This window comes from Marmota monax, unplaced genomic scaffold (genome assembly GCF_021218885.2).
Source record: "Marmota monax isolate L192 unplaced genomic scaffold, Marmota_monax_Labrador192_F-V1.1 WCK01_AAM20220418_F8-fsc00234, whole genome shotgun sequence".
NCBI lineage: Eukaryota > Metazoa > Chordata > Mammalia > Rodentia > Sciuridae > Marmota > Marmota monax.
Window position 1 is genome coordinate 1914739 of NW_026692493.1, and position 19316 is coordinate 1934054.

The following is a 19316-nucleotide window of genomic DNA, read 5'->3' on the forward strand; positions in this document are numbered from 1 at the left end:
TATAGTTCTATTTCATTATTGTTCATCTTTTACTGTATCTAATTTATAAATAAAGCTTCAAAAGTATGTGTATAACCAGGTGCAGTGGCACACACCTGTAAGCCCAGTGGCTGGGGAGGCTGAGAGAGGGGGATCAAGAGTTTAAAGCCAGCCTCAGCAAGAGCAAGGTGCTAAGCAATTCACTGAGACCCTGTCTGGGGGTGTGACTCAGTGTACCCACCCCCCAAAAAAGTTTATGGATATAGGAAAGAACACAGTACATATAGTACTTGGTACATTTGCTGGGGATCTTAGGCCATATCTTCCATGAATAAGGAGCCACTGTTGTCTTTAGTTCCAGGCACATGGAATTTTAAAAAAGTTTTAATCAGATAAATTCACACTCTAACCTCTATTCTGTACCATTGGACCACAAGCCTATTTTGGTGCCAGTACCATGCTACTTTTGTTAGTATTGCTCTGTAGTGTAGTTTAAGATCTAGTATAATCATGCCACCTGCTTCACTCTTCTTGCTAAGGATTGCTTTAGCTATTCTGGGTCTCTTATTATTTTTCCAGATGAATTTCATGACTGCTTTTTCTATTTTCTATGAGGAATGTCATTGGGAGTTTGATTGGAATTGCATTAAATCTGTTTAGTGCATTTGGTAGTATGGTCATTTTGATAATATTAATTCTGCCTATCCAAGAATAAGGGAGATCTTTCAATCTTCTAAGATCTTCTTTAATTTCTTTCTTTATCACTCTGTAGTTTTCATTGTAGAGGGCTTTCACCTCTTTCGTTAAGATGATTCCCAAGTATTTTATTTTATTTTTTTGATGCTATTGTAAATGAGGTAGTTTTTCTCATTTCCCTTTCAGAGGATTTGTCACTGATATACAGAAATGCCTTTGATTTGGGTGTTGATCTTGTATCCTACTACTTTGCTGAATTCATTTACTAGTTCTAGAAGTTTTCTGGTGGAATTTTTTTTGGGGGGGGGTCTTCTGGGTGTAGAATCATATTGTCCGCAAATAGTGCTAATTTGAGTTCTTTTTTACCTATCCATATCTCTTTAATTTCTTTTGTTTAATTGCTCAGGCCAGTGTTTCAAGAATTATATTAAATAGAAGTGATGAAAGAGAACATCCCAGTCTTGTTCCAGTTTTTAGAGGGAATGCTTTGAATTTTTCTCCATTTAGAATGATGTTGGTCTGGGGCTTAGCGTAGATAGCCTTTATGATGTTGAGATATGTTTCTGTTATCCCTAGTTTTTCTAGTATTAGATCAATGGTACAGAATAGAGGACACACAGACTAACCCACATAATTACAGTTATCTTATATTTGACAAAGGTGCCAAAAACCTACATTGGACAGATGGTGCTGGGAAAACTGGAAATCCACATGTAACAAAATCTATCTCTCACCATGCACAAAACTCAACTTCAACTGGATCAAGGATCTAGGAATTAAATCAGAGACACTGCGTCTATTAGAAGAAAAAGTAGACCCAAATCTCCATCATGTCGGATTAGGCCCCAATTTCCTTAATAAGATTCCTATAGAATAAAAAATAAAATCAAGAATCAATAAATGGGATGGATTCAGACTAAAAAGTTTCTTCTCAGCAACAGAAACAATCAGTGAGGTGAATAGAGAGCCTACTAATTGGGAACAAATTCTTACCACACACGTGTCAGATAGAGCACTAATCTCCAGGAAATATAAAGAACTCAAAAATCGTAACACCAAAAAAAAAAAAACAAATAATCCAATCAATAAATGAGCCAAGGAACTGAACAGATACTTCTCAGAAGAGGATATACAATCAACCAACAAATAGATGAAAAAATGTTCAACATCACTAGCAATTAGAGAAATGCAAATCAAAACTACTCTTAAGATTTCATCTCACTCCAGTCAGAATGGCAGCTATGAAGAATACAAACAAAAAATTAGTATTGGCGAGGATGTTGGGGAAAAGGCACACTCATACATTACTGGTGGGACTGCAAATTGGTGCAGCCAATATGGAAAGCAGTGTGGAGAATCTTTGGAAAACTGGGAATGGAACCACCATTTGATCCAGCTATCCCACTCCTCAGTTTATACCCAAAAGACTTAAAAACAGCCTACTACAGGGACACAGCCACATCAGTGTTTATAGCAGCACAGATCACAATAGTTAAACTGTGGAACCAACCTAGATGCCCTTCAGTAGATGAATGGATAAAGAAAATGTGGTATATATCCACAATGGAATATTATTCAACATTAAAAGAGAATAAAATGTTGGCATTTGCAGGTAAATAGATGGACCTGGAGAATATAATGTTAACTGAAATTAGCCAATCCCCCCAAAACAAATGCCGAGTAATTTCTTTGATTTAAGGATGCTGATTCATAATATGCTGGGAGGATTAAATGAACTCTAGATAGGGGAAAGGGGGAGGGAATGGAAGGGAGGGGGCACAGAGGTAGGAAAGACGGTGGAATGTGAAGGTCATTATTACCCTAAGAACATGTATGAAGACACAAAGGATGTGACTCTACTTTGTGTACAACCAGAGATATGAAAAATTGTGTTCCATATATGTCATATGAATTATAATTCATATTGGGTCTTCTGGATCATATGTAACAAATTAAAATTGTCATATACAACAAATTAAAATTTTAAAAAATCAAAAAATTCACACTGTAAAAATTCATTCATCTTAAGTATACATGAATGGGCATGGTGGTGTGTGCCTGTGTTCCCAGCACTTGGGAGGCTGAGGCAGGAGGATCATTTGATTCCAGGAGTTTGAGTTTAGCCTGGGCAACATAGCAAGAAACTGTCTTATAAAAATAAGAATAGGGGGCTAGGGTTGTGGCTCAGCGGTAGAGTACTTGCCTAGCACTTGTGAGGTCCTGGGTTCGATCCTCAGCACCACATAAAAATACATACATAAAATAAAGGTATAAGAAAATAAATTTAAAAAAAAATAAGAATAGAGGGCTGGGGTTGTGGCTCAATGGTGAAGCGCTTGCCTAGCACGTGTGAGGCACGGGGTTCGATCCTTAGTGCCACATAAAAATAAATAAAGGCATTCTGTCCATCTACAACAACAACAAAAAATAAGAACAGAATTCAGTGAATTCAAAAAATTGTCCAACCATCACCACAATCGATTTTAGAACATTTTCATTAACTCCAAAGAACCCTCTTTCCCTTATCAGTGATTTCTATTTCTCCCCAGTTCCCGCCCCCCCCGCCCGGCTGCTGGACAACCATGAGTTTGCGTGTTTGTCTCTACAGGTGTGCCTGTTCTAGACCTTTGTATAAACAGCGTCATACCATATATGGTCTCTTGTGTCTGACTTCTTGGTGTCATGCTTTCTGGCCCATCCATTTGGGATATGTACCTGAACTTCCTTTCTTTTTGTTACTAAATAATGCCCCATTGAAGGAATATCCCACATTTCATTTAGCCACTCATTCCTTAATGGACTTTTGGTTTGACTCTACTCTGGCTTTTATGAATAGTGTGAACATTTGTGTATGAATCTCTGTATGGACATGTGTTTTCTTTTCTCTTGAGGACATAGTGGAACTGCGGGGTCCTATGCTAACTTAGGGTTGATCATCTGAGGAACTGCCAGACTTTTCCACAGCAGTTGCCCATTTTGCATTACTACCAGCGGTATGTACAGGACTTCTAATTTCTCTACGTCTTCCTCAACACTTGTTATTGTCTTTCTATTTTAACCTTAAATTTCAGGTCTTTGATCTGCTTTGAATAAATTTTTATATGAGGTATGAAGTAATTTTCCACCTCTTCTGCTTATGAACATCACATTTTCCCAGCACCATTTGTGGAAGGACTGCCAGTCTTAGGACCCTTGTAAGCAGTGGGTTGACCATCTGTGTCTGCTCCTCTTTCTTGACTCTCAGTTCTACGCCTGTGGTCTGAGTGACTGTCCTTGGGTACTCGCCACTCTGTCTGATGACTGCGGCTCTGTGTAAGTCTTGAATGGGGAAGGGTGAGTCCTCCAGCTCTGCCTTCACCTTCAAGGCTGTCCTGTGTGTTTTGGGTCCCTTGTATCTCTGTAGATTTTAGAAACAGCTTATCTGTTCACACATAGGAATTTTAAAATATATTCATTTGTGTATTTTATTATGTTTGGAGAAATCAGTCTGTAGGAAAATGGACTTTTGGAGTGATTGAGGCATCCTTTATTGAAGCGGTTTGTGTTTGTAACTGTTACGTGGGGTAAAGAGTTGTATCCTAGCCGGGCGCAATCATGCACACCTGTAATCCCAGTGGCTCAGGAGGCTGAGGCAGCAGGATCGTGAGTTCAAACCCAGCCTCAGCAAAAGCAAGGTGCTAAGCAACTCACTGAGACCCTGTCTCTAAGTAAAATACAAAATAGGGCTGGGGATGTGGCTCAGTGGTCGAGTGCTCCTGAGTTTAATCCCTGGTCCCCACCCCAAAAAAAATTCATATTCTGTTTTGAGGTGTACTTCATATCTCCAAAAAAAAAAAAATTCTTTTTTTGAACTCACTGATAACATTTACATTTTTAACTGCAACTGTTAAAAAAAAAAAAAAAAAAAAGATCTCTTGTACCCTTTGAATTGGAGGAAGCACAGGGGAAACATTTTGCAGAATTAAGAGTAGAATATCCCAACCAGAAATTAACCTTTGTACAGTCCACTGACTTCATCCAGACTGCCCCAGTTCTATCCATGTGCTTATATGTATGGTGTGTGTGGGGGGTATATATGTGCATATGGGATGTGTGTGTGTGGTGTGTGTGTGCATGTATATGTGATGTGTGTGTGAGATGTATGGTGTGTGCACGTGTGTGGATGTGGATGTGCAGTGCTACATGGCTGTCAGTCGTGTGGGCCCAGGCCTCTGCCATCATGGTCAGGACAGACACAGGATCTCTCATGGCACCTTTTAGAATCACACAAGCCTCCCTCTTGTCACCCAGCCTCCTCCTTCCACAGTCACTGGCAACGAATAATCTGTCCTGTTTCTGAATTTTTATCATATCAAAAATGTTATGAATGCCCTGGGCATGATGGTACATGCCTACAGTCCCAGGAACTCAGGTGGCTGAGGCAGGAGGACTGCATGAACCCGGGAGTTTGAGACCTGCCTTGGCAACAGAGTGAGAACAAAAGAGTGAGGAAGGCAGCCACACAGTGTGTGACCTTTGGGTCTGGCTGTGCTGCTTGATGGCAGGGCGTGTGTGCATTGTTCTTACGTATTGCTGAGTGGTTTCCCATGGTGTGTGTGTGTACAGTTGGTGTCAGCGGCTGTATGTTGAAGGGCTTGTCTTCTGATTCCAGCATTTTTTAAAAAATATTTTTTAGTTGTAGATGGACACAATACCTTTATTTTGTTTTTTATATGCTGCCAGAGATCGAACCCAGTGCCTCACGCATGCTAGGCAAGCGCTCTACCACTGAGCCCCAGCCCCAGCACCCTGACTCTACTTTTGACTGTTACAGATGAAGCTGCTGTGAACGTTCCTATGCGGGTTTTTTTTTTTTTTTTTGTGTGTGTGTGTGTATGTGTGAACTTAAGCTTTTATTTCCCTAGAACCAATGCCCAGGGCCAAGACAGTTCTTACGTATGGATTTCTGTCAGTTGCTGCTTCATAGAGGTTGAAGAATACTGTAAGGTTGTTGTGTTTATGGTAGTCATATCTTGTTTTCCATCTATCTCTTCTGCCTGGGGGTAATGTTCATCATGCCTCAGTTGTTATGTTTCTGCTACTCCCAGTTTTTTAAAGTGGATCTTTTGGGGAGAGTAATTAGGCAAGAGAAGGAAGTAAAAGACAGAAGAAGAGGGAAAGGAGTGAAATTATTACTGTTAGCAGGTGATATGATCCTGAACTTAGAAGATCAGAAAAGCTCCACCAGAAAAGTGGTAGAGCTAATAAACAAATTCAGTCAATATCAGGACACAAAATCAACACACAAAACGAGTAGTTTTTCAGGAGCCATAGCACACCCTGTAATTCCAGCAACTCTGAAGATGGAGGCAGGAGGATAGAGAGTTCAAGACTACCCTCAGCAATAGAGTGAGACCCTGCCTCAAAAAAAAAAAAAAAAAATCTGGCTGGAGATATAAAATTCAACCATAGAATGCCCCTGTGTTCAATCTTCAATACAAAAAAAAAAAAATCTAATTTAAATAAATAATTTTAAAGTTATGGAAAAAAAAAAAAAAGCCAAGCATGGTGGCATACACTTGTAATCCCAGCAACTCAGGAGGCTGAGGCAAGAGGATAGAGTTCAAAGCCAATCTCAGTAATTTAGTGAGGCCCTAAGCAACTTAGTAAAACTGTGTTTCAAAAAATAAAAAGGGCCGATTCCAATCCCTGGTACCAAAAAATAAATAAATAAACAATCAGTAGTTTTCCTCTACACCAATTATGAATTTGCTGAAAAAAAAGAAATCAGGAAAGCCATCCGATTTCTAAAAAATATGATAAAATAAAATACCTAGGATAAACCTAATGAAAAAGGCAAAAGATCCTTACAGTGAAAACTGTGGAACATGAAGAAAAGAATTGAAGATGACTCTAGAGGGTAGAAAGGCCTTTTATGTTCGTGGATAGGCAAAATTAATATTGTTAAAGTGGTCACACTACCAAAAGTGATGTACAGATTCAATGCAGTCCCCATCAAAATACCTGGGCTGGGGTTATGGCTCAGTGGTAGAGCACTCGCCTAGCATGTGTGAGGCACTGGGTTCAATTCTCAGAACCACACATAAATAAATAAGTAAAATAAATGTCTATCAACAACTAATAAAAAAAAATACCAGCTGCATTCTTTTTGGGGGGGGGACTGGGGATTGAACCCCAGGGTCAGTTTGCCACTGAGCCACATCCCCAGCACTTTTTATATTTTATTTTGAGATGTTCTCACTAAGTTGCTTAGGGTCTCACTAAGTTGAGGAGGCTGGCCTCAAACTTGAGATCCGCCTTCCTCAACTTCCCAAGTTGCTGGGATTATAGGCATGCACCACCATGCCTGGCACCAGAGACATTCTTTACAGAAATAGAAAACACAGTCCTAAAATTAATTTAGAAGAATAAAAGACCCAGAATAACTAAAGCAATGTAAGCAAGAAAAAAAAAAAAAAAAGCAATACTGGAATCATCATAATGCCTTCAAATTATATTACAGAGCTAGGGCTGAGGTTGTGACTCAGTAGTAGAGCACTTGTCTTGCACGTGTGAGGCACTGGGTTTGATCCTCAGCACCACATATAAGTAAATAAATAAAATAAATGTATTGTGTACATCTACAACTTAAAAAAAATAAAATAAAAAACTGACACAGACCAATGGAGCATAATAGAAGACAGAGACCAACCCACACAGCAACAGTCTTCTGGTCCTTGACAAAAGCACCAAAAACATGTCAGAGAAAAGAGCCTTTTAAACAAATGGTGCTGGGGAAAGTAGTCATCCACATGTAGAAGAATGAGACTAGATTCCTCTCTCTTACCCTGCACAAAAATCAACTCAAAGTGAATCAAAGACCTTGGAATTTGACTAAGAACTATGGAAGTTCTAGAAGAAAAATGTAGGGTCAACACTCAGCATATAGGCACAGGCAGTGACTTCCCCAATAGAATTCCTAGTGCATAAGAAATAATGGGGTGGCATCAAGTTAAAAGGCTTCTGCACAACAAAGAAAGCAAGTGTGTGAAGAGCGAACCTAGAGAATGAGAAGATCTTTGCCAGCTGCTCTTCTGACAGAATTAATATCCAGAATATATAAAGAACTCAAAAGACTTAACACCGAAGGGGGAAAAAAACCAAAAAAACACCAGATAACATAATCAGTAAATGGGCAAATGAACTAACCAGACACTTCTCAAAAGAAGAAATGCAAATGAACAACAAATATATGTATGTGTGAGGCACTGGGTTTGATCCTTAGTACCAGATAAAAAAATAAATAAATAAAGGTGTTGTGTCCATCTACGACTAAAAATATTTTTTAAAAAAACTATACTGTTTCTTCTCAATTTAGTTAGAATGGCAACCACGGGGAAAGTAAACAATAATAAATGCTGGAGGATGTGGGGAAGAGGAACACTTTCACACTGTTTGTGCTATTGTAAATTAGTATTGAACTCCTATGGAAATCAGCAATGAGGTTCCCCAAAAGACCCAGCTCGACACTCCTTGGTATTATCCTAAAGAATTAAAATCAGCATGCGACAGTGATATGTGCACATCCTGTTTATAGCAGCCAATTCACAATAGCCAAACTGTGGAAGCAGCCCAGGGTCCCTTAACAAATAGAGATAATATGGCATGTACACAGTGGAGTTTTATTCAGCCATAAAGGAAAATGAAATTATGTCATTTGCTGGAAAATGGATGGAACTTGAGAGCATTATGCTAAGTAAAAGGAAGCCAAATTCAAAACTCAGGAGTTTATGTTTTCTATCATGTGGAAGTAAGGAAAAAGAAAAAGGAAAAAAAAAGTGGGGTGGGCATCTCATGAAAATAGAAGTGAGACTAGTAGATAGAGGGAAAGGACTGAGGGGAAGGAAGGGGGAAAGCTGGAGAACACTGTCAATCAAATGACATGGCCATGCTATGTGCACAGACGAGTGTGGAACAATCCCACTATGATGTATAATTATAATGCACTGATAAAACTAGGGAAAAACCGGGCTGGAATTGTGGCTCAGCGGTAGAGCACTCGCCTAGCACGTGCAAGGCCCTGGATTCAATCCTCAGCACCACATAAAAATAAATAAAATAAAGATATTGTGTCCAACTACAACTAAAAATAAATAAATAATATGGAAAAACCTATAAGATAGCATTAAAAAATAAAGTATTTTTTTTTTGTACTAAACCTTATTGGAATTTCTTCCTTTGCGGGGCAGGAGGTACTGGGGATTGGACCCAGAGGCACTTTACCGATGGGGCCCCCTCTTTCCCTGATTCTGTGTCACCTGGGCATTTGAGTCATCCTGTTGGGCATTAAGAGGAAGGGTCAGCTTGCTCTCTGCTTCCTGGCTGCCATGCGCTGGCAGCTTCCTCCACCATACCCTCTGCCATGGTGTTCCACCTCACCGTGGCAGGGGGTATGGTGTTCTAGGGCAAGGGGGCCTACCCACCACGGACCAAACCTCTGAAATTGTAAAGCCTCCAAATCCATCCAAGAATGGTTTGAAACAGCCTTTCAGAAGTGGACCTGCTCAGAAGAAGCCAGCTCATCCTTTTGGTTGATCACCTTTTGATGTCACAAGCTCAAAATCCCCTATGCAGAAGATGACAACTCATAGGGAAAAATCCAGCTTGTGAAGACGTGTGGGGCTCTTGGCACCTGTACAAAGGAACCCTGAAAACTGCTCACTGTCCAGTCAAGAGGCAGTTCTCTCCTCTTCCTTCCTGTGGATTTCCCTGCTACCAACCACACTGGGATTTGAGCTTTTGCTCCTGTTCTCTTTGCCAGCGACCTAGCAGTAAAGTGTCTCCTTTTTGGAAAAATAAAGAGAGGGGCATTCAGCCCCTGTGTGTGAAGATAGCCGTCTTCCCTGGCCTCTGTTGCTGGTCCTCCAGAGTTGTTGCATCTACATTCCTCACAGAGGAGTAAGAAAAGTCTTGGGACCCAGAAGGAAACAATACCTTGTCTTGCAAATCAAACAGCTCCACTTTGGACACTTTATTTTTTTTGTACCAGGGATTGAGCCCAGGGGCACTCTACCATTGAACTACATCCCCAGCCCTTTAGAGACAGGGCCTCACTAAGTTGCTGAGGCTGACTTTGAACTTGTGATCCTCAGCCTCAGCCTCCCAAGCTGCTGGGATTACAGGGGTGCACCATGGTGCCCTGCTCCACTTTGGACTCTTGATAAAGAGTGCAAGAGCAGCACCTACCTCAGCAGCATGCATGGGCACAGTGCTGCAGAAGCCAAAACCTAAGTGCAATCTGCGTGATAGGTAAGGTGCTATTCTAGCAGACCTGGAGAGTGCCTGAGGACCAAGAGCCATTGGTGTGTGGTGGCCACTGGGATCAGTGCTGGCTTTGAAGCTGATATGAGAGGACATGAATGTGATGGTAACAGAGGCTGTTAGGATGAAGCTGGATGCAGAGGCTTCTGTGGTGGCGCTCCTAGGGTCTCACAGGCTTTGCACACTAATAGGCGTTTATATCCTGCAGTCCCTCTTTTATTTTCTAAGTATAAATGTTAGATAAATAAATCCTATTTGATATTACCATAACTTTGTAAATAACTTGTAACTTTGAAAAGATTCGTAATTTCAAAATAAACTTTTAACTTTGTTAACAGATGTAGGCTTCTGTTTTCTTTTTGTGTCAGAATAGTGAAAGCTGTCTTGCTAACCCACCTTGGGCCACAGACTTGACAGTGACACCCACTGGCAGGCAGGATGATGAGAGCCAGAAGTGTTGGCAGGCAGAGGAGGGCCATGTTACAGTGATCTTCAGGTCATTGTGGCAGGGTCCCCTGCCACCCCATGCCCAGTTGCTGTGCATGTGAGGCATGTGGCAGCCTCATGGGTAACCCTGGCTATTATTCAGCAAATGGGAAGCCGGGCACAGTGCTACATGCCTGTAATCCCAGCTTCTTGGGACACTAAGGCAGAAGGATCTTGAGTTCAAAGCCAGCCTTAGGCAAGACACTGAACAACTCCATGAGACCCTGTCTCCAAATATAATATAAAATAGAGCTGGGGATGTGGCTCAGTGGTTGAGTGCCCTGAGTTCAGTCCCTGGGTACACACATACAAAAAAAAGATGAGGACAGTGCAAAGGGACAGGTGGTGGTGAGTGGCAGCAGAGGGCAAGGTCAAGCAAAGCCAGCTGCCTGGACTTGCTGAGGCTGAGCTCTGTGAGGCTTCCAGGGTGTGTTTGCTCTTCCCTCAGGAGCGGGCTGAGCACTGGAACTGGGTTTATGCTGAGTTGTTAAATTTTCTCAGGATGGAGAGGCATCCCTGAAGGTCCATTTCTGGAGGTGTTGGTCTCATGGAGCCAAGGAGCCAGCAAGGGATATGTTGAATGCTGTGGGTGGGACTGGAGGAGACGAGGGTGCATAGAACAAGGAAGGTGAATCGGTCGGGCGAGCCTGGAGAGTTGGGCCCCAGAGCTCGAGGATGCTTGTGACTGTGAGTGCAACCTGCACAGGTCTGATAAGAGCAGTGACTGGAGAGTACCTATGCCCTTATCCTGAGTCCCAGTACTTACATGTGCTTATGTTGAGGATGGACTTATTGGACTTTTGCTATAGTGCAGCTTTGTTAGTCTGCTTGGTAAAATACCTGACAGAAATCAACTTAATGGAAGAAAAATATTATTTTGACTCATGGTTTTGGAGGTTTCTGATTGTGGTTGGCTGGCTCCATTACTTTTAGGCCTGTGGTGAGAAGAGCTTTGTGGTGGGGAGTGTGTGGTGGAGCAGAGCTCCTCACCCCTTGGCAGCCAGGAAAGCAGAGAAGGATGGGAAGAGAAGAAGGGGATAGGGATAAAAGACACCCTTCAAAGACACCAGCTCAGTGGCCTACTTCCAAGTAGGCACCACCTCCCGGTAACTCTGCAGGCTGGTCACCAAGCCTTTAGCACAGAACCTTTGGGGGACTTTTCTGATCCAAACTGTTAACAGTGGCAAAGGGCAGATTCACAGAGTGGGGAGGAGTGAGTGACCCTCTTGTGCTTGCCTACAGCTCTGTGGCCGTCACGATGTTCTGGAAGTTTGACTTGAATACCACGTCCCATGTCGACAAGCTGCTGGACAGGGAGCAGGTGACGCTGCAGGAGCTGATGGATGAAGACGACATCCTGCAGGAATGTAAGGCTCAGAACAGGAAGCTTCTGGACTTCCTGTGCAGGCCACAGTGTATGGAGGAGCTGGTGAGCCTCATCACGCAGGACCCACCTCTGGACATGGAAGAGAAGGTCCGCTTCAAGTATGTACTGAGGCTGACAGGTCCTACACTGAGCAGTGCTCGGGGAGGCCGTGGGCAGTGTCTGAGGACAGCCAGAACCAGAGTTTTTTGATGGAAATGGAGGATGGTCACCAAGCCTTTAGCACAGAACCTTTGGGGGTCTTTTCCCCAAAGGAAAACTTAACCCCATCTGAGAAGTGAGAAGGCCTCTGCTGAGTTTGAGTTTGGAATCTCTAGTGTGTTTTCTCATCCTGAGTTTAAGTTGGAACCTGTTAAGTAACTTTATATTAGGTTGGTACGTGTTGGAGCACTTTGATTCACAGTATGTTAGGGGAGGGGAAAGAATGATTCTACGACAGAGAGGCAGATGGATTGCAGTGTGAGCCACACCACCAGCAGTGGGCCAAAGGCGGGGCTGCAGCAACATGTGGTCTGACTCCTGAACTCCAGGAAGGGGATCTTCAACTTGGAGGAAATACATTGTTATCATTCGTGGTATTAACAATTCCCAAAGTTTTTCTTTAAATGTGCCATTCAGTATTTGGCCACAATGTTAGGAAATGACAGAGAAGATAGAGGCAATGTGGCAAGATGGTTAAGCTTTGAGTGAAGACTTATGCACTGAGGGAACACCCCAGGCAGCAGGAGGGCTTCCTCACCACAGGCCCAGACTATAGGCTGTATGCATACCGCTCCATGAAGAGCCCATGTGGCCTGCATTGTCCCCAGCGTCCCCCAAGATTGGATGAGTGACCATAGGCACCAGGTCCAGGCTTATGAGGAAGGGTGAAATACATGCATGGTAAAGCTTTAGAACAGGGCCAGCAAACTACAGCTCTGCTTTTGTGTGGCCTGTGAACCAAGAAGGCTTTTACGTTATTACATGAGTGAAAAAATAAATAAAGGTGAATACACCAGTAGAGTCTTGCTGGACACGCCATGCTTGTCCATACACAACGCAGAGTTCAGTTTCAATAGAGGCTGTCAGAAATATTTGCCATCTGGCCCTTCACAGTGGTCTGCTGATCTCTGGTCTCAGGAGGAAAATAGGGCAGGATGGGTGACAGGGTGGCCTGGTGGGCTGTCAGGACGGCATTCACCATGGTCAGACAGGTCCTCACCGACAAGGAGAGCCACATGGTGTTCTAGAAAGATCTGGGGCTTGCTTGTGGAGGGGCCGGGGGCTTGGGGATAGCATGACCATATCTGGAGGCCACTGTGGTCGCAGCATCACCACTTATAGGCCCTTTAGCCCTCTTACTCCCAAATGTCTTTCAGTTTGTGGCACATTGGAACAAAGTGACAGTTCATGAGAAGTATGACCTGGATCTTGTGAGTCAGGACAGGGGATCCAGGGTGGCGTCCGTGAGGCGGGAGAGCTACAGTCAGTTGAGAGAAATGAGTAATGAATGCTAAACAGCAAGGAGAAAACTTGAGGCTCTGGGGGAAGCTCAGTCGTAGGTGGAACCAGTGGTGAGCAGCACCCAGGCACCCACCATGTGGGTGCCAGGGCACTCCTTACCCGTCTTGTGTTAGGCACTCCATGGACCTTTCAGTCTGTAAATATGTGGATCTTAGCTCAGAGAAATTTTTCATATTCTTTCTTTTTTTTTTTTTTTGGTATAAGGGATTGAACCCAGGGGTGCTTAACCACTGAGCCACGTCCCAGCCCCGCTTTTCTTTCGAGACCAGGCATTGCTAAATTGCTTAGGGCCTTGCTAAGTTGCTGAGGCTGGCTCTGAACTCATGATCCTCCTGCCTCAGCCTCCTGAGCCGCTGGGATTACAGGCATATGCCACACTGCAACCGGCCTAAATTTCTTGTATTATTTCTTGGACAATCTTCTCTCCTCCAGTTTTTCTTCTGACTTCTTGCAACATCTACTTTAACATTAGATCACCTGAATTAATACTTTCTCTTACCTTTTTTTTCAGTTGTTGATGGACCTTTATTTATTTATTTAAATGTGGTGCCTCACACATGCTAGGCAAGCACTCAACCAGCGCCTTTCTCTTACTTTTGTTCTTAATGTTTTATCTTTGCCTTTTTATATGAGAGGTTTGACTTTTAAGTTACCATCTTTTTACTGACTTTTGAAATTTCTGCCATCATATTTTTAATTTCTTTTCTTTCTTTTTTCTTTTTTTTTTGTAATAGGGATTGAATCCAGAGGTGCTTAACCACTGAACCACATCCTAGCGCTTTTTATATTTTATTTAGAGACAGGGTCTCACTGAGTGACACTTGCTGGGCCTCACTAACTTGCTGAGGCTATCTTTGAACTTGCAATCCTCCTGCTTCAGCCTCCCCAGCTGCTGGGCTACAGGCATGCATTGCCGTACTTGGCCATGTTTTTAATTTCTTTTCTTTTTTAAAAAAAAAAAATATTTTTTAGTTTTAGGTGGATACAATATTTTTATTTTTATGTGGTGCTGAGGATTGAACCCAGGGCCTCATGCACGCTAGACGAGCGGTCTACCACCTGAGCCACATCCCTAGCTCCTATATTTTTAATTTCTAAGAGCCTTTTCTTACTCTCAGATTTTTTTTTGGACAGTATCTCACTCCATTGCCCAGTCTGGTCTTGAAATCCTAGGCTGCAGTGATCCTCCCACCTTAGCCTGCATGTGGCTTTGTGTGTGAGTCTCAGATATCTTAATGGAAGTTCCCAGTTCTTGTTCCCAATTCTGCACACTGTCTAGAGTATCATATTATCATAGAACACTGTGATTTCTGAAGTTTTCTCTGGACTCAGGACTCTCTCCTCCATGTGCCTGGTCTTCTATCTGTCAGCAGTGTCCTTTCAGGCACGAGGCCCTGATGCCTGTGCAGAGTTTGGGGTCTGGGTGGGGCTTGCTCACTGCATGCTTCTCCACAGGTAAAATGAGCCAGCTTTTTGGTTAGATGACAGCTAGTTGATTTTTTCTCTTTGTTCTGTCATTTTCTCTCTTCCTGGTGGGATATAGGCTTGTTAGCATCCTGGGTGCTGACCCAGAAGGAGGGCCTAGGGGCACCCATGCTGTTTTCACAAAGTTCCCTGTTCCTGGACTGCATCATGTCACTCCTCTCTGATGTGCCTGGCATCACTGAATCAGGAGCTCAGCTGTTGACTTCTCCCCAGGTCTGTGGACCCGGCAGTGCCTGCTCTGATGGTTCCCATCCCACTTGCCTTCACCAGCCTCTCCTTTATTGGTTAGGCCTCTGGAGCCGGATGGCTTGGACCCTCACTCCAGTTGATACCTCCCTCTGGGCACCTTGTGCTCTGTCTTCCCTGGGCTTGGCCGGCTACTCTCTATCTTCTTAGTCCAGTGTCATTTCTACTTCTCTTTTTAATCATTTGCATTTTTGAGTAGGAGTTTGAGAGGGAATATTACCTAGACTCTGTGCTCTGTCTGCCTTGTTTATCCTATTCCTTTTATAAATTTTTTTCTTATTAGAGCTTTATGGTTATACGTAGTATTAGGACTCATTCTGACAAGCACAAACATGCATGGAAATCTATTCAATTCCTGATCCCCCTTTCCCTCCCATTCTCCTCCCCTCACCCCTTCTCCTCCCTCTATTCTACTAGACTTTCTTTCATTCATCTATTAATTTGTATTTGATCTGTTCTTTAGGTTGTCTTATCCTCCTTCTCCTTCTCCTTCATTTTTCTTCTAGCTTCCACATATGAGAGAAAACATCCCACCTTTGAGTTTCTGAGTTTGGTTTATTTCATTAGCATATTCTCCATTTCCGTCCATTTACTGGTAAATGCCATAATTTCATTCTTCTTTTCGGCTGAGCAGAACTCCATTTTGTATGTGTGTGTGTATCACAATGTCTTAATCCATTCATCTATTGATAGGCATCTGGACTGGTTCCATAATTTAACTATTGTGAATTGTGTTGCTATAAACATGGAGGTGGCTGTGTCACTATAGTATGCTGATTTTAGATCTTTTGGATAAATACCAGAAATGACCTTTAGACATGACCAGTGCTACTAAGGCTGAGGCAGCCAAGGCAGAGCAGATGGCATATTGCTTTGGGGTTGTGTTCACTCCATGGTGCCAGTGATGCCATGTTTTGGTTGGTACACATGTGGGGCCTCCTCTACACATATATCCAAAGGCACTCTGGCTACAACGATGGGTCTCACCGCCTCCAACTCTGGAAATTCGAGCCACAGCTCTGCCAGTACTCTAAGACTCGGCATTGTCTGATGACCTGCTAATTCACTGATAGAATTGGGCTGCCTGTTGTTTTTATGCAAGTTGGTGTGAACAAAGTTTAAAATATCTGGTCGAATTGGAGACAAAGTGACATTTTTGCCAGATGACTCCCCCTTTTCAGAGAACACAGAAAGGGGTCAAGTACACGCCATGTTGGAAGAGGAGAGGGCCACATTCCTCTCGACCCAGCTGCTCCCTCAGGAAAAACTAGGACTGATTTTCCTAATCCCGTGAAGAATGTCATTGATAGTTTGATGGGGATTTGCCAGTGCCTCACGCATGCTAGGCAACTGCTCTACCACCTCGGCCTTCTTTTAGTTTATTCTTGCTGTGAAATGTTTTTATTTCCCTCTTGAATTTGAAACTGAGTTTTGCTGGGCATAGTAACCTTGGCTGACAGTTATTTCCTTTTAGGGCTTAGAGTATCTCATTCTAGGCCCTCCTTGATTTTAGGGTCTAAGCAGAGAAATCAGAAGTGAACCTTATTGGTTTGCCTGTCAATGTGACCTGATGTTTCTCCCTTGAGGCTTTTAGTATTCTTTCCTCATCTTCTATGTTAGGCATTTTGATTATGATATATCTTGGCAAGGTTCTCATTTGGCTTGGTCTATTTGGGGTCCTGTAAACCTCCTGTATGTAGACGTCTGTCTCATTTCTGATAGGGGAGAAGTTTTCTCTATCTCATTGAAAATATTCTTTATGCCTTTAGTTTGTATCTCCATGTTCACTTCTATTTCAATGATTCTCAGGTTTGGTCTTTTAAAGTTGTCCCAGAGTTCTTGTATATTCTGGTCATGTTCTATAATTTTTCCCCTTTATTACCTTCTGTGTACTTAAGATCATGTAGCCCGTCTTCAGGGCCTGAATTCTGACTTCAAAGGTGAGATTCTATTTTCAACACAGTCTAGTCTTTTAGTGATGCCTTCCAGTGAGTTTGTAATTTGATTGATTTATCTTTGATTTCTAGGAATTCCCCTTGATTTCTTTTCACGATTTCTGTTTCTTCATTAAAATGGTCTTTTATATCCTACAGTTGCTGTCTTGATTCCTTCCTTAGATCTTTTTTCGGTTCATTGAACATTTTTTCATTAATAAGTTTTTTATAATCTTCCTCTGGAATTTCATCCACCTATCTATCGGTGGGCTCCTTTGCTGGGGGATGTGGCTTTGCCTGTTTTCTCATGTTTTTAGAGGTCTTGGTCTTGAGCATCAGTTGAAGTGGATTCCTCTGCCTCCTTTTTTGTGCGTGCCCTTTTGTATGTAGTTGTCTCTTGTTCTGGGACTTCTCTCTGTTTTTGATGTGTGAGTAGATACCAAGGATTAGGGTCTGAGTTCCCTCTCTGGTTGTTCCTCCTTGGGTTCTCGTTTGGGGCTTTTTGTCTCCTCTTCTTTGAGTTGGAGTAATGTGAGGGAATGTTTAGTTTTGCAGCCAAATCTCTTAACCTATGAACTTTTTTGTGTCCCTGTAGCTTCCCAGTACTTCACAGAATTGGGGGCAAAATAAACAATAGTAACAACTGTTGCAACAACAAACAGTAAACAGTGTTAAAGTACAATACCCAGATCCTACTATGGTGTCTGCAACATTAATTGACACAGTAAACAAGAATGGTGGGTTTACAGTTGTCAGCAGGGAGGACAATAACCGAGGAGCAGCTCTGGCAGGAGCAGGTGTCTGCCTTATCCTCCACAGTGGTGATGGCTGCATTAGCATTTTGGTGGGGACAGGGGTCATTTGTCTGTCCTCCACCTTGGGCCTCACACCACAGAGCTGCCTGGAAAGCAGCCTTCTCTACTCCGCCATCTCCCTGGTCCCCTGATATGAACTTCAGAAACTACTAAAGCACTTCCTGTGATTATAACACACAGATAAAGGGGGGAAGGAGACAGTCTTAAGTCTTCCCCACAGACATGACCTCAGGAAAGCAGCTTCTTCTAGCTCCTCTGATGGGTGTGGGTGAGATCCAGTCTTTCCCTGGCCTCTGGGAACCACAGGACATGGTCTGTGCTTTTCCTGGTTCCTCATCCTGTGGGGTCTGCGTGGTCCCCACTGCCTGGGAAGAACTCATTAGGCTGTTGTTCAGAGACCTGGCAGACAGAGCCTGCAGTGCTGCCACCCAGCTCTCTGGCCCCTCTGCCCTCAGTGGCCCTGTGTTGTCCCCTGTCCAGTCTTAAACAGCCCATGAGGTGAACACTGGCTGCTCCATTTCACAGACAGAACTCAGCCAGTGAGGAGGAACCCACGCTGACCCAGCCCTCAGGACCCTCTCCACACACCTAGCCCATGTGCCTGCAGCACTCACTGTTCACACTTCTCTCTGGTCCCCAGACCAGCTTTTTAGCTCCCTACTGCTGGGCCTCTGACTGGCAGGCCCCTCAGAGCTCTGAAGGCTGCTCACTCTTGTGGGGGCTGAGGAGGAGCACCCAGCCCACGGCCGGCCAAGACCCCATATTCTTCCCCTTCTACATATGGACAGTCACCACATTTAGCCAGTTATTTCCTCTAGATTCTCTCAAGCCCAGGTCCACGCACCAACCCCCCCAACCTTGGAAGCACCTTGACTTAGGCATTAACCACATTTGGCAAGGGAAGGTCATAGCAGCAGACCTCAACCAAGTGCTTCCTGTGCATGGGAGTGGCTTGCTCTGTAAACCCTAGCCCCTGTCACCCTTGCAGAAACCGTGGAGGACATGTATCCTCACTCTACATGCAGGTGAGAAAACCCCAGATAACAGAGTCAGGTAATGGCCCAGTATAGGGACAGTCTTTCAGCTCCATAGGACACCCCCCTGGTGTCTGGCCTGCTGAGTCTATTTCCACTCCGCAGTATTCCCAGATGCATCGGATGAGAGGCAGAGCTTCAGGCCTTCAGGGGTGCTTTTGGGCAGGTGTGCCCATCCTGAGGTGACCAGTGCTTGCCAGATGCTAACAAGAGAACATAGTGATGTCATTATGGGATTACATATAATGGGCTAAGAATTATTTTATATGTAGTCATTTTTATCAAATGAAAAGTACATTATTCAGTTATTAGTATTTCTAAATAAGGAATTGATTACATAGTTCCATACAACTTACACTGTATCATAAACAGCAGATGTGGCATTTCTCCAGTCTGTGCTTATCGACATGAAGGGACAAGGACATAGGCAGGAGAGGAAAGGCAGGCTTCTGAT

General features: G+C 43.3%; 1 protein-coding gene across 15 annotated transcripts in view; it reads left to right on the plus strand.

Annotated features, from left to right (window-relative positions):
- The window catches only part of Ppp6r2 (protein phosphatase 6 regulatory subunit 2), a 97491-nt gene that overhangs the window by 46514 nt on the left and 31661 nt on the right, over positions 1-19316 (plus strand). For 12 of the 15 annotated variants that reach the window (XM_046443592.2, XM_046443583.2, XM_046443589.2 and 9 more), the window contains one exon: positions 11704-11946. In XM_046443592.2, coding sequence (XP_046299548.1) covers positions 11720-11946 — 227 coding nt within the window. In that variant the 5' untranslated portion in view covers positions 11704-11719. Of the gene's footprint in view, positions 1-3566; positions 3669-11703; positions 11947-19316 lie in introns of those variants that run through there. The other 3 variants (XM_046443590.2, XM_058579108.1, XM_046443593.2) reach the window with 2 other exon arrangements.